The 16,579-nt window shown below is 34.1% G+C and overlaps 1 protein-coding gene and 1 long non-coding RNA gene across 2 annotated transcripts in view; one reads left to right on the forward strand and one right to left on the reverse strand.

Annotated features, from left to right (window-relative positions):
• LOC137248896 (uncharacterized) overlaps positions 1 to 16,579 on the reverse strand; it is a 339,657-nt gene that overhangs the window by 211,936 nt on the left and 111,142 nt on the right. The window lies entirely within an intron of this gene.
• LOC137247580 (uncharacterized) lies at positions 4,342 to 5,818 on the forward strand. Its single transcript, XM_067778564.1, has 3 exons — positions 4,342 to 4,485; positions 4,582 to 4,752; positions 5,213 to 5,818. The coding sequence occupies exons 1-3, from the start codon at positions 4,473 to 4,475 to the stop codon at positions 5,680 to 5,682; spliced, it is 654 nt and encodes a 217-aa protein (XP_067634665.1). The 5' UTR covers positions 4,342 to 4,472; the 3' UTR covers positions 5,683 to 5,818.

Raw genomic sequence — 16,579 nt, forward strand, 5'->3', positions numbered from 1 at the left:
TAGAAAGCGGCGTGAAATATTAGCGCTGTGAGGAAAGTCATGAAAATTCGAAAGCAAAAAATTTATTTTTGTTTATAGAAACCCATTTTTGCAGCATCCAATTGTATGTTATAGCCAAATGGCTAGAAGCAAGAGCATTGGAAATGAGGGGATGTTGAGTACAAGTCGCTTGCGCTTATAGATACCTTCTAAAACCCGTTATTTTATTAAAAGGAATTTTTGATTATGTATATACATACGTATGTATATAAGAATGCATATAAATATGTACCTACATTCTGCAATAAAATATGTACATAGGTATTTGCACTGTTAAAGCTCCGTCACATAAGATTTTTGATGCAGCATCGTGCGCTTACAGATGAGTAGATTGCATGTATTTGCATGGAGGGCGACAAATAGCGCATCACCAGAGCCATCTGACATGCAAAAGCAGCCAACTTTCAACTTTTGTTGCCAGCAAAGCATAAGAAGAAGACATTGACAATTGTTTTGGCTAAGAGTGCTTTCAGACTTTGAAAGTGTACTTCTCTAACATTTTTCACAATTAAAAACTGGATTTTAGCAAATGAATAGGAGACAAAATATGTAAGCAAGATTTTTCTTGTATAGTGAGAATGTGTATAACAGTGCTTTGCGAATTTTTTTAATGTTATTGACAAGCCGAAACAAGTTTCAACTCCTAAGTCTGAAGTTCTGTTGTATTTACAAACGCAGCATTTTTCGAAATTGTGACGATGTTCGTTTCTGCATCAGAACTCATGAACATGAGAAAATTCATTGTGATGCGGCCATTATATACGAATATGTTATACCTATATGACACTACTTTATTTTCTCTGTATTTTTCTTGTATTTTCTCTTATATTTTTTATCGCCCTCCCTCCTAATACGGTTTCAGTGCTGGTGTAAGTGTGTAAACTATATTCCAAAAAACTAACGAAATACAAGAAAAACACAACCTAGTTCATTAAAAACAAACGAGCCAGTTTGTATTTCGATAGGTTTTTTTGACATTCTGCCGTTTTTTCTTTATTTTTTCTGACAAATGAAATTTTGTTTTTAGTTTCAAAATTTTGTGCATAAAAACACAACTAAAATAAACTTTCTTGTGAAAAAAGTGAACCATCAAAGACCGAAATAATTTTCCTGTGTTATTTGCATTGTTTTTATTGTTAAATTTGTTAATGTGAAAATAAAAGTTAAAACATAAACAAAATCATGTCAAACTTACTAATTTTGGGGGAACAGTGGTCTCGCTTTCTCATGGTAGAAATTGTTTTTGTATTTTGAAGTTCCAAGATGAATAAAACTGGTTTTTTTGTTTATATTAATTTATAATTTATTTGGTCGATATTTCAACTTCAATCTGAAGTCATCATCAGGAACATATGGATATGTATGATCGAATGAATATAAACAAAAAAACAAGTTTTATTCATCTTGAAGCCTTTTCGCTTAATAAATCTAACAATTTACAATATTCAAGGCTATTAACTTGTATTAAAAATTTTGAATTTCCGATAAAGTTTCGTCAGTTTTTCTAGCTTGGATTCCAAGACACAATAAAGTAGTGTCATATAGGTATTAGTAGCCATGATGAAATAATAAAGGTGATGCCAACAACAAGTACTAAATTTTTTTTGCTAAATTTTTCCTACAAATTTCCTCAAAAAATTAAGTTTTCTGCAAAATTTGGTCTATAATCTTTTGGGGAAAACAAAGTTATGTTTATGTCTAAAAAATTCTGGTAGCGGTTTACATAGTTATTATATTTCTAAACGTATAGTAAAATCTACTCCGATCGTAGTAGAATTCAAAGGCAGTTATGTATGATAGACAACCCTCTAAATTATGCGTGCCGAACTTGTCAGAATAAAGAAAACGTCAACGGGATGAGACCACCTGAATATTAATTTCATCATGGTTAGTAGCCAACCATTTTTATCAAACAAAATTAAATGTGAGTTCACAATGAAAACACTATAATGTTTTAGAATTGGAATTTTTCACTAACGGTTTTGCATAGGGTTAAAATATTCAATGAACGAAATAGTCATACACTAGATGCATATCGCAATGAAACAATATTATCGATTATTGCTGTTTTGAAGTCGCTAATTGACAATTAACAAAGAAGGTTGAACTCGATGCTGGACTCAACTCGCCAAAAAAAAGTTCTATACTGCGAGTTCAATCTTACAATTTCACCTTCTCCCAATTAACGTCAAATATGAAAGCCAATTGAGTTCATACTACCGTTAATTGGCTCTAATTAAACTCGTTCAAACATATATTGAAATATTAAACATGCGTATATTGAAACGATCTCTTGTCTCACATTATTAAAATGCTTTAAGATAACGTTATTTTGTCCCTTAAAAGCTTTTGCATTCCCTTTGTCGTTCTATTTCCACTCAATGCTCATTATTTGGACGTATTCAACGTATTGCTAATGTTTTCTCACACAACGCATACAAGACAAGTAATTAGAAACAGTTGTTCAATGAAATAAGTACATAATATCCGATAGTTTGTGTTGTAATAATATCATATTAGACCTCTTATGTTTTATTTTAACCTCTTAAAGCTGTAAAGTCGTGAAGTGAAATCTCGAAGCAAGCCAAATGCTAACAAAAAATGGTCTTTAATGCCTTAAGGCATATCCAAACTTCTCAAACTCTTGCCAATGTTGCAAGTAAACAAACGGAACGAAAAGCCTCAGCAGAAGTTTAACGCAGGATAACGATGATCTTCAATAAATATCTGAAAATGAGCTCCGCTAACATAAAACATGAAATTCGTGATGAATATAATATTCAAATATTGAAGAGGACAATTGCCCAGAGTCTGGTTGAATGTGCACTACATAACTGAGCCTTTGCGGGATCCAATTGATCATGTAGTCCGAAGCAATGGTAGTATGTCGGATGGAGCGATGCTAATGATAGAAGGTATGTTCGTATGGGCTATCACCGAACAACCCATTCCTCGCTATGTTTCACGGTTTGTGAAGCATGGTGCGTAGATGTTTCTTTTGGAGTGGTGTTGGTCCGCTTAAGGATTTATGGAATTTTAGCCATACAAAGCTCACTGTAAAGCTAACGAAAAAGTTTTTCGGCGACAATTCTGTCTATGTTTTGGCATAGCCTTAGCCCAAATTTTAACCGTGCCCAACAGCTCAGGCAGAGGTAAAAAGCCGTGAAAGCCAAAAAAATTTCCCACACATGGATTTCCTTCTGACTGGTGTAAGTATGGTATGGCAAGCAATTCCAGTGGTGCGCTGTTTTAATCTTATTACATCAGTGCATAATCGATGTCAGGCAGTGTTCAAGCAGGTGAAGAGGGTTATAAAAACCAATATTATTGTTCGTTTCTAATTAGTTGCCCCACCCAAATTGTGAATTTAACATGCTTTCAAAAAGCACGAATATTTGAATTAAAAATTAGGAGTTATCTTTTTGCACGCAACACCTCAATTACTTTCAATCTCTGATAACAACAATTGAACAAGTAATGTAATTTTCAATTCATGAGCAATTTTTTCAATGAAATACTTGGCCCAAGGTGAATACAGAAGAATGTCAAGTCAAAAGAAATTTTCATTGGTATCAATTAACCTACAGTGCAAGGCGTTGTATGGAAAATAATCAAGAAGAAGCAATCAGCTGTTCGGATAACAACACCTGGGGCTATTCACTAACTGTGAGTTTTAAAGTGTACACCAGCAATTGTGTAAACTTTGAAATTCTGACTCTGTAAAGCAAAACTGTGAACAAGAAAACTCACAGATAAAAACTTCGTGAATTTACTTGACAGCCAGTGTACACTGTGACATTCAAAACTCATACGCACTGTTGCAGAATAACTTTTTTCTTTTCATGTCGTTTGATAAACATTTTCTCACCGAAATATGATTTTTACATTCAGCGCTGATTCAGCAAATGTGCACAATACAAAATCGCATGAAAATTTAACGTGTAAATTTTGTCTGCAAATGAGTTTTCAATAACTGTACATTTTTCATTTTTAATTCATAGTAAGGGAATCCATCCCCTGATACTGAATTCGCCTTGACTTGGCATTAGCCGTAGATCCATGATTTTCCCTATAGGGTAACTAGCTACCATGCCAACCATCTAAGTAAACATTCAAATACACGATTTATCGTTGAAATCATGGCGCAACGATACAAGGTGGCAGCATGGAACAGCTGATTATAAACTTTTTTTATTTGATTTGAAACATCAACTTCCGGTGCCGTACGATTTTGACATTTGTCCATCGAATTTACAAAAACAAAGTACATCGAATTTTTATTTATGTTTGTAGGTATGTCACCATGCTGCCACCTTGTATCATTCCGCTATGGTTGAAATTCAATTTGTGTTTCAGACAGCGCATTTGGAAACAATTTTTAATTTTGCAACTTCTCATAACAAAAGAAAAAATTTCCGCACAAAACAGAAACAATGTCGAAACTCGGTGAGTTTTTCTAAATATGAAGTTAGTTTTTGAAAATATGTATATGATTGTAAGGATGTACATATTAATTCTTAAAAACATTGTGCGTATTTGCAGAAGATTGGACAGTAAATTTTATTAAAGTTGTAGAGAGCAAACCAGCCTTGTATAACCATAATTTGAAAGAGCAGTATGATGGAAAAACTTTAGACACACTTTGGTTAGAAGTAGGTCAAGCTGTCGTGCCTTCGTGGAATTGTTTGACTGCCAACGCTAAAAAAGCAAAAGGTAAGCGAAAATATGGACATAAGTAACGGATGCAATACGTCACAAACGTGGCGGGCAAGAGGAAAACTGTCACACAACGTATCAGTGTCGAACATTAGACTTTGCCCATTTTCTACTTTTGACGTACGTCTGTCCTTATCGCATATCTTATCGGCATGCTCCTCGAATTCAAAGCTTGTAAAACAGATGTTCGTCGAAAATTATAGAGCAAATCACGATTTCAATACCGGAATAAAACTGGGTACAGCTAAAATTTTGTACAAATAATATGCTTACAGCCAATAAACGTGTTTAGACATGAAACATTTTACGGCCAAAAATGCATCCCTCTCGGCAGATGATTATTCGGCATAAAGTCGAAGGTCGCGTCAATTTGCACGAATAACTGAGACTATTGATTTTTTTTTGTACTTGCAAGGTCTCTTTTATCATTTTATCAATGGTATTATTTTTTTTTTAGCAAAAGAACTCGAACAAAAATGGAGAAACATTCGCAAAACTTTCAGAAGAGAGTTGATACTACAAAAGTTTGGTCAATCACACAAAAAACGTCGCAAATATCGTTATGCTAATCAATTATCGTTTTTGTTGCCTACTTTTGACGACATCAGTATTGCAGATGATGGTCCAAATGACGAAGAAATAGACGAGGACAAAATGTTTCTGTTATCGCTGGTTCCAACCTTGAAAAAAATTACCGACAAAGAAAAGATTGACGCAAAGATAGACATTTTGTCAACTCTAAAAAAATGGCCTAATTATTCCCCAACAATTCCATATTTTTTACGATATGCTTATGTCGAAGAAAACTACGAGGAAATAGACGAGGACAAAATGTTTCTGCTATCGCTGGTTCCAACCTTGAAAAAAATTGCCGGCAATGAAAAGATTGGCGTAAAGAAAGATATTTTATCAACTCTATCTACTTAAGGGTTTGACTGATTAGAATGTATGTAAATATGTATGTACAATGTACATATGTATATGGGAATCATGATTCAATTACAAGAGGTTTGCTCGACAGACAAATTTTTTGGCAATTCCGGCCATTTTGCTCCCAAATCGAATTGACATCCGTTAACTGTGTTGTTTCTTTGCGATTTTTTGAAAAATATTAGTAGTAGAAATAGGAAGCAATCAGTTTACAAATACCGGATAAGTACTGAACTGCATAATTCCTTAGCCCTTTTTTTAATTTTATAGTGAATTTATTAACTATGCCTCGAGCCATTAGTAAGACTGAACATTGAACATAGGGGTAATTTTGTGAAAAGTGAGGACACCAAAATATCGTGCACTTTCGTAAACCTATCAATATACGAAACCTAAACCAAATCAAAATTCATCGTTCAACGTCAAAACTTCGACTAGTAAATCGATTCACGCAAAAAAGTCATTAGTAAGTAATGGAGATGCCATAACGAAATGTATTTATTTGGCATGTTAACTTATTCAGGTAAAAGTCTAGAACAGGAGTATACTGCTAATACGCGTCCAAAAATATCGAGGGAGGTGACCTCGGCAACAATAATCCTAAGGCGGAAAAGAAAAATGTTATCACTGTCCGCGGATATTTTCAGTTGAAGTTGGCAATTTTCATGCGATTGTTGTAATGTATTTGTCCACAGAAAAAGATTTTGTGTACAAAGGGATTTTGCACGCATTTAATTTTGATCTAAACTCATTGGTGGACCGGCCAGGGTAATTTTTTATAAGCTCGGCTGAAGGCCGCCAACGAAACCCGGGGTCATATTTCGGTTTTTCGTCAATATCTTTTGAACGAGTTGAAATTTTTATTTCCGTCTTCGAATTATTGTTATCGATGTCAATACGCGTCTTTTGACACTTCTCTCGATATTTTTGGGCGCGTATTAAAAGTCGACCTTCTGTTCTATTAATTCCGTATGTTCGGAACATTCGTCTCCATTTAAGAATTTGGAGAATCGGTTTGGAATATTTGTATATACTTATTTGATATATTCGGATCTCGTGAGGTAGTATCAAATGAACGTATTCCGAATATTCTAAATTAACGGTTTGTCCGGAACGCTTTCATGAATACTTAACGGAAGAGCTTTCCGAAATTTCAGAATAAAAAGGTAAATACTCCCTGTGTAGCAGGATCTCACAAAAGCTTAACTCTTCTGTCAAAGTCAAGGTAGGAATATAAAGTTCTAAGACAATAAGCCATTTTCATTTATATTTGTTTTTGTCAGTTCATTGCGGCTCCTGAGTAGCATATCACCCCATGTCGGCTGCCTATTCAAAATCGTGCTATCTCAAAATATTTTTCAAAAATTTCCCAATTCAGGATTTGTCACAAAACCGCCCTATATTAGAGTTAGATTGAAAAACGCTTCATCTCAGAATGTTTTTCATTAACTCCCTCTTATGGCAAAATGCATTGAACTTATACTCATATCGAGAGTTTTTGAAACAAATTTTGAGATAGTGCATTTTTGAATAAAATTCTAACGTACGGCATTCTTCAAACATTTTCTGAAACAATGATCAAACCAACATAACTTTATCAATTCACGAAATATTTAGTATAAAATGAGTTATTTCCCCAAAAACTTTTGGCATTTATAAATTTATTATCACTACTAATATACTACCAAGAATACTTTTCTACTACAATTTTCACTGAAGGGGATTGAATTATTCCCCGTTTTCCTTACTTCGTAAAAGCAACCCGTCCAGATTTTTCAATTTGGGAGTGTCAAAGATCTGTCATCATTGGAGAACAAACCTCTAGTAATTGAATCATGTATGGGAATGATAGCAAAGAAGATTTCGTTTTGTCATATGTATATCAAAAAAGTTAATAGAATATATTTGCACTTGCTGAATAAGAAAAAAAAAACATGAGTTTCATTAATATCAAAAATCAAGACAAATTCAGTTAGATACGGCATCAGAACTAGATTGTTCTTTACTAGAAAATCATGTCGTTGTTTTGTAGGGATAAAGACACTGCCCGAAGGTTTTGGGGAGTGCTATCGATGTTGTTGCTCCTTTGCCGGATGGATATAGATCTGATACGTTCCGGTATCACACAGCAAGAGGGTACCAGCCCGACCATATCGGAAACGATTTAATATGCCCACATTGAACCTTCTAGGCCATTCCGTATCCGACCCCAAAGTTCCATGAGGATGTTGGGATCGCCAGAGACTCGTCAGATGAAGAAACAGGATGGATGAGGTTGACAATTGGTTCAAAGTTAGTTTTAAGTCAATGTTTACTCCTAAGTGTTTCAAGAAAGACTTTGAATTTATTTGATAATATCCAATGGTTAGGACTTACTCATCCACAGTGCGCTTTGAGCTTACTAAAACCAGTTCTGTCTTATTGCTAGCCATTTGCAGCGCCATGTTCGTTAGTCACTCCTTTATTTTCCTACGGTGTTGTTACAAAATGCTTGGAGCAGATCGAGTTTTTAGGCCACTGCTACTACGACAATCTCATCTGCACTGACAATCGCGATCTCATCCTTCGTCTCTTTCTATCACGCACTGAAGATAAACGACCGTAGGCTTTGCCATATTGAACATCCTGTCGAGCAGTGGACACATAAGTAATCCCACTTGTTTTGTACACAACGATGATAATCACTATTAAAGTATTTTGTAACTTTTTTGTGAAATTTTAACCAAAACACCTTGTATTTGTGATAATCTTTAGGTAAGTCATGTGAAGAATGGCCTGTCACAAGTTTCACATCTTCTATTGCTGGCCTTCGTTGATTAGATAGATTTGCGTCTCTATTCCCTTATCACATCCATCTCCCTATCAGTTTTCTTCTTAAGCCTTTATTTTCATACCCTTCCTACTTTCCCTTGTATTAATATTCCCGTCTTCATCCTCTTTCCCTTTTCCGCTCTTACTTATTTATATTTAGCAAATATAAAATAGCGAACGGATGGAGGAATGCGAATTTAGCTTTCTGTTCATATTAGGTCTAACACTGCCAACTTCCAAAGTTGTATACGGATCACTCTGAAATAAAGAAATTTGGAGTATGACGAATTGAAACTTTTACCACTTTCTTCCAAACAAACTTGAACGTACCACCGTGCAAATCGGCTGAGGACATTGATCGATTTCTCATAAAAGACTATAAGTTTTTGAAACAGGACGAAATAAGTCTAAACTTGCTTAACTGATTTTTCTTATTTTTATCTAGGGCCTTTTGTTTTCAATGATATAAAAGGAGACTTTCATATTCAGACTGCTATATGACGGAAATAGTAAGACTGGTTGAGGGACTTCAACGTCTTAACGCCATTTCCAATACAGAAGTGCTCAGGTTTATGTACATATCGCTCATTTACTTCAATAGCGTCATAACTCAAAAACACAATTTTCGAGGAGAGCCATTCAAAGATTTTAACTGCCATATGTTGCGCATATAAGGGCATATTTTCATTTTTATAACACGTGCTAAATTTTTAACTGATCACAACGATTTTTGTATACAACATAGATCATGATATTGGGTACGTTTATATGTTATTAACTCAAAAGTCATGTTTTTCGAGTTATGACACTATTGAAGTAAATGAGCGATATGTACATTTATCAACACATGTACTCAAAGCGAATTCAGTACCAGGTGTTGTAATCCCAACAGCTGATTGCTTCTTCTTGATTATTTTCCATACAGCGCAAGGCGAATTCAGTAGAGGTGGTGTTATCCCAACAGCTGATTTCTTTTTCTTGATAATTTTCCATGCAAAGCCTTGTACAACAATATGTCAGTTAATCGAAATCAATGAAAATTTTCTTTTGACTTGACATTCTTCTGCACGGCGAATTTGTTGAATTCGCTTTGCCACCGCCTTGATACAGCGCCTTGTGCTTTAATATGTCAGTTGGATGTGCTCTACATATCAAAATCACAAACAGAAAAACTAGAACAGAATTTTGAAAAAAAAAGCACACAACATGGAAACAACAACAAATTGTAATTAAAGTGGAAAATAACGATGAAAAGCAATATTGGCAATGTTGGCTGTTTTTGACGAGTTTTATGTATAAATGCATTTGCTGTTGTTGCTGCTGTGGTGGTTATGGCCATTGTAAACTTTACGTTATGGCTATCGCCGAGATCTTGTGGGAAGCACGTTCGCTGTTCGAACTTTTTTGCGAATTGTACGCGGGCAGTGAGCGCTGTGGGGTCAGCTAGCGACTGGCAGCAAATTTGTTTCTGATGACTCATAAAAATGCACGATTGTCTTAAATTTTGCCAAATCCGCTGAATAATGTTATGTAGAAATGATTTTTACTAAATTGCAACATGGCGCAACAAAAACAAGAAATAAATTTAAAAAAGGTTAATGTAAAGCTAAAAAAAAAAACGAATGCCCTATATGTGTGAGCAGTATGGGCAATCACATAAATATGTATAATACGTAATGGAGAGAAACCTCAGGTAGGGGGCAGGTATGCCTGTGGTAAGGGGTGAAGTAATCAGCTATTGGGATAACAACACCTGTAGTGGAATTCACTAACTTTTTTAAGAACATTTGCCATCGCTTTATTTGCGAATCGATAACTATAACGATTTCGTTATTCAGTAAATATTTTGTATCGATATTCGTTTATCGACGATCAGCTGTTAAATAAACGGCAAGTAAATTGGCTGCGTTAAAAATCACGAAATTGATATTTCTGACAATATTAATTAAAAAAGAAAATAGGAACTTTAACTAAATACTTTCAAACACGAAAAGCTGCTTTATTTATAAATCATATGGCATTTGAGTACTTGGCGCACGTTTTATCAGAAGATGAAGAATTGCTAAGTCCATCACCAGTGGACAGACACCTTCTTAGAGAAGTATGTAGATAACCCATTCGACTTGAATGCAACGGAGTTTCGAAAGCTGTACCGACTAACCACAGACTTGGCTCATGATATATGGTCAATTAAGGGGTACAAGAATAACTGCGAAATCAACAGAGAAAAAAACAAGTAAGGAAGGCTAAGTTCGGGTGTAACCGAACATTACATACTCAGCTGAGAGCTATGGAGACAAAATAAGGGAAAATCACCATGTAGGAAAATAAACCTAGGGTAACCCTGGAATGTGTTTGTATGATATGTGTATCAAATGGAAGGTATTAAAGAGTATTTTAAGAGGTAGTGGGCCATAGTTCTATAGGTGGACGCCATTTAGGGATATCGCCATAAAGGTGGACCAGGGGTGACTCTAGAATTTGTTTGTACGATATGGGTATCAAATGAAAGGTGTTAATGAGTATTTTAAAAGCGCGTGGGCCTTAGTTCTATAGGTGGACGCCTTTTCGAGATATCGCCATAAAGGTGGACCAGGGGTGACTCTAGAATGCGTTTGTACAATATTGGTATCAAACGAAAGGTGTTAATGAGTATTTTAAAAGGGAGTGGGCATTAGTTCTATGGATGGACGGCTTTTCGAGATATCGCCATAAAGGTGGACCAGGGGTGACTCTATAATGCGTTTGTACGATATGGGTACCAAATTAAATGTATTGATGAGGGTTTTAAAAGGGGGTGGTGGTAGTTGTATATGTGAAGGCGTTTTCGAGATATCGACCAAAATGTGTACCAGGGTGACCCAGAACATCATCTGTCGGGTACCGCTAATTTATTTATATATGTAATACGACGAACAGTATTCCTGCCATGATTCCAAGGGCTTTCGATTTCGCCCTGCAGAACTTTTTCATTTTCTTCTACTTAATATGGTAGGTGTCACACCCATTTTACAAAGTTTTTTTCTAAAGTTATATTTTGCGTCAATAAGCCAATCCAATTACCATGTTTCATCCCTTTTTTCGTATTTGGTATAGAATTATGGCATTTTTTAATTTTTCGTAATTTTCGAAATCGGAAAAGTGGGCGTGGTCATAGTCGGATTTCGGCCATTTTTACACCAATACAAAGTGAGTTCAGATAAGTACGTGAACGGAGTTTAGTAAAGATATATCGATTTTTGCTCAAGTTATCGTATTAACGGCCGAGCGGAAGGACAGACGGTCGACTGTGTATAAAAAATGGGCGTGGATTCAACCGATTCCGCCCATTTTCACAGAAAAAAGTTATCGTCCTAGAATCAAAGCCCCTACCAAATTTCACAAGGATTGGTAAACTTTTTGTTCGACTTATGGCATTAAAAGTATTCTAGACGCCTGTAGGGTTATATTTATATTCAACTTTAAATGTACCTACTTTAAATAAATTGAATTTTTTTGTTCTTGTTAATTTTTATTTTTCAATTTGTAAAATATTGTCTTTCAAAAATATTCATTCGGTTGAAATATTTAAAAACGTTTTGTAACATACTTTTAGGAGCGGTTAAATAAAAATATTTTATAAAAATAAATAGTGCTTATTATTAAATGGTGATTTATATATTAAATACCACATTGGCGATCTAGCCAGCCAAACATTAAAACCGTCCTTCAAAAACAACGAATCAAATTTTAATTCTTGTATGCTGTATGAAATAATAACGCCACCAGTTGATGTTCAACAAAAATCGATTTATTCTCTTCCTAGTTATATATTATGCGAGTGGAAACCATATTGACTTCCGAAAACGATACCATAGTTCTGTTTACTATATCCAACTTATTACGTTTTTATCATCAAATTCTTAAACAAATTATTAAAGTGTGAAGTGTCCTCACTACTCGAAGAATTATCTGAAAAACAAGTTGAAAATATATACCAAATATATCGTGAACATCACAAGAGCCCTCTCTAACGCGTATTTGACGTAGACGTGGTGGTCCAAAAACTAGATTCACTTCTATAAAATTAGTTTATTTTCAACTGCACGACGTCGTCTTCGTCGTATTTTTGGATTGTCATTATTTCAGGCGTTACCGCTGCATCATTAACATCAGCCTTTCAATCAAACATTGCAAGAGCAACAACAACAAAAGCTACAAATACAAAACAATTAAAGCCATTGCACAATACATTGTCTAATTTCATCAATCAATTTTAAAGCCATTGCACAATACATTGTCCAATTTCATCAATCAATTTTAAAGCCATTGCACAATACATTGTCTAAATTCATCAATCAATTTTAAAACCATTGCGACAAATATTTGGTGAGCTGTATCTAGTATTAATATTATTTATATGTATCTGTATATGTATCAAAATAGATTAATAATTTGGGTTTTGTAAACGCTCCTTTCCGGACATTTTTATTTCTTCCTATAATATAATTTTTGTGGTTATTTCTATTAACAATGTTTCATTCACCATCAAATAATATACGTACATCTACACCACGAAATCAAGTAAACGATTCACTTATTGATTTGGATAATGAAAATTATCAAAATGATTTACCAAATCCATATGTGAATCAAAATAATGAAATGTTTGCTACATCGGTAAAACTTCCCCAATTTTGGACTAATTGCCCTGAAGCATGGTTCATCCATGCTGAAATGCAATTTAGTCGAAAGAACATTACTCAGGAGGGGACAAAATATGAATATGTCATAACTGCACTTCCACAGGATGTAATTATGACAATTCTTGATTTTATTCAAAATCCTCCTGAAAATGACAAATTTTCTGCATTAAAGAAAATTTTAATTGAACGGCACTCATTAAGTGAGAATGCCAAATTATATCGAGTGTTATCCGATTCAGAAATGGGAGATCGTAAACCTTCTGAGTTTTATCGGTCTCTAGTGCTACTCTCTGGAAACAATTTTAGCAAAGAAATTCTTAAAAAGCTTTGGATAAGGAAGTTGCCCAAAAATTTAAGTATTATTCTTACTAGTTCGAATTTGAGTGAAATAAGTGAATTAGTTAAATTAGCCGATAATATCATTATAAGTTTGGTAATCAGGCTTTGAAGTGCGAACAACCATGCGCTTTTAAAAATAATAGTTCGTCAAACTAAAGTTATCCGTTGGTACGGCGACAAACAATGGACATTTAGACACCTTTACACGTCGCTTATTTATTTTTGATAAAACAAACTTAATTTTTTAATAGATAGTGGAGCAGAAATTTCAGTGCTTCCGGTTTCAAAATCTTCAAGTTCGAAAAAGTCATCAGATATTATTTTAACTGCAGCTAGGGGTTCACCGATTTCGACATACGGTAAAAAACTTTTAAATATTAATTTAGGACTGCGTCGCGAATTTCCGTTCACTTTTTTAATAGCGGATATAGCTAAACCAATTATCGGTGCTGATTTTTTGTGTAAATATGGTCTCTTAGTTGATGTTAAACGCAAATGCTTAGTAGATCCGATAACAAGTCTTTCAGTTAACACAATTTCATGTGTTTGTAATGTTTCGCTACCAAAAGTTTTCGCTGTTGATAACAAATTTACAAAATTACTAAAAGAATTTCCTTCTTTATTTTCTGAACCAGATTATTCACAACCAGTTAGACATACAACAGTTCACAGATTAGTCACTGAAGGAAATTTGCCATTTTCTAAACCAAGATGTTTAGACCCCATTAAATTCAAAATAGCTAAAACTGAATTCGATTTTTTAGTAAAGACAGGGATATGTAGACCTTCTAATTCAGCAGTAGCATCTCCTTTACATCTTGTACCCAAGAAGGAGTTAAATGACTAGCGTCCTTGTGGAGATTTTAGAAGACTAAATGTCGTAACAGTTCCTGATCGTTATCCTTTGCCCCATGTTCATGACTTCAACATGAATCTAAGAAATAAGAAAATTTTTTCAAAATTAGATTTGGTAAGAGCTTATCACCAAATTCCAATGGCAGAAGAGGATATATATAAAACTGCAATCACTACGCCTTTTGTCATGTTTGAATTTGTACGAATGCCTTTCGGGCTTAGGAACTCCGCGCAAACTTTTCAACGATTTATTAATGAAGTAGTTAATGATTTAGACTTTGTTTTTACATATATTGATGATCTCTTAGTGGCAAGCGAAAATGAGGAACAACATTTCAAAGATCTTCGCGTACTATTTCAGCGCCTAACGGAGTACGGTTTAAATATAAAACCAAGTAAATGTACTTTTGGCGTAACAAATGTTGACTTTTTAGGACATAATATTTCTGAAACGGGAATTAGACCCTCAGAAGAAAAAGTTTAAGCCATTCGAAATTTTGATCGTCCAAAATCTATTAAGCAGGCACAAAAAATTATTGGTATGGTTAATTATTACCATCGATATATACCAAAATTAGCAGAGTTTACGACAGTTATCTATGATTTAATTAATAGAACAAATAAGAAGCGAGACAAGATTTTAATTTGGGACGATACATCTAATAAAGCTTTCGAATGCATTAAAGAAAAGTTTGCATCTGCGATATTGTTAAATCATTTTAACAAAGATGCAAAACTTTCTTTAAATGTAGATGCATCCAATACGGCAATAGGTGGTGTCATACATCAAACGTTTCATAATAAGTCAGAACCACTTGCATTCTTTTCAAAGAAATTGTCTCCATCCGAAATTAAATATAGTGCATTTGATAGGGAACTATTAGCTATTTATTTGAACATTAAACATTTTCGTTACCTTCTAGAAGGACGTGAATTTACAGTTTTCACAGATCACAAGCCTCTTGTATTTGCTTTAAATTCAAAAACAGAACGCAGTTCAAGACAGACTAGACATATGGAATTCATTGCTCAGTTTACGAATGACATTAGGTATATTAAAGGACAAGAAAATGTTGTAGCTGATACATTATCTCGTGCGTTTGAAGTAGAAGCGATTAATAATTCGGACATTAATTTAAAAATTTTACAAAGTGAACAACAACAAGACAGTGAATTAAGCAAACTTACCAACATTTTTAAATTTGAAACTAATAAAAATTCCTGTTCTTAACTTTAATATATGGTGCGAAGTGTCAGGAGAAAATCCTAGGCCTTTCATTCCAAACAATTTAAGAAAAATAATATTTGATATGTTACATGGGATTTCACATCCTGGTAGTAGAGCTACACGTCGTTTGATAGTTAAGAAATATTTTTGGCCTAAAATGAATAAAGATATTAATACTTGGTCTAAAGAATGTATAAGTTGTCAAAAATCTAAAGTACATCGTCATACAAAATCTCCACTTATGAAAATTCCAATTCCAAAATCTAGATTTGAACACATTCACTTAGATATTGTTGGACCCTTACCTGTTTCAAAAGGATATCGTTACATATTAACTATAATTGATAGATTTACACGTTGGCCAGAGGCATTCGCACTAAGAGATATTTCTGCAATTACGGTTGTAAATAAATTTTTTAAAGAATATATTTCACGTTTTGAAGTTCCATTAGAAATAACAACAGATCAGGGATCTCAATGTACTTCAAACTTGTTTTCAGAATTAACGAAACTTCTTGGAAGTCATCAAATAACAAATTCTCCTTATCATCCCCAAGCTAATGGAATGATAGAACGTTTTCATAGACAGCTTAAATCTTCAATAATGGCTAGGAATGGATCCAGAGATTGGTATGAAGAGTTACCAATAGTACTTATGGGTTTGCGATCGATTTTTAAAGAAGATATTTCAGCAACACCGGCTGAAATGGTTTATGGACAAAATTTAAGATTACCTGGTGAATTATTTGTTTCAACTACAGAGAATATAACTTCAACGGATGTTTTAAGTAGTTTGCGTGAACATTTTAAAAATTTTAAATCAAATTTGGAACATCATCAAAATTCTAGTGGTATTTTTGTTCCAAAAGATTTAAAAGATTGTCATTTTGTTTTTGTACGTGTAATAAACAAACATTCCTTGCAACATCCGTATGAAGGTCCTTATAGAGTTATTGAAAAAGATATTAAAAACTTT

The sequence above is a fragment of the Eurosta solidaginis genome, chromosome 4 (genome assembly GCF_040869045.1).
Source record: "Eurosta solidaginis isolate ZX-2024a chromosome 4, ASM4086904v1, whole genome shotgun sequence".
In the NCBI taxonomy this organism is placed as follows: Eukaryota; Metazoa; Arthropoda; class Insecta; order Diptera; family Tephritidae; genus Eurosta; species Eurosta solidaginis.

Coding starts and splice junctions, on each gene's coding strand:
- LOC137247580 (XM_067778564.1), top strand. Junction 4,753..5,212: donor CAACGCTAAAAAAGCAAAAG/GTAAGCGAAAAT, acceptor TTTTTTTTTTAG/CAAAAGAACTCGAACAAAAA.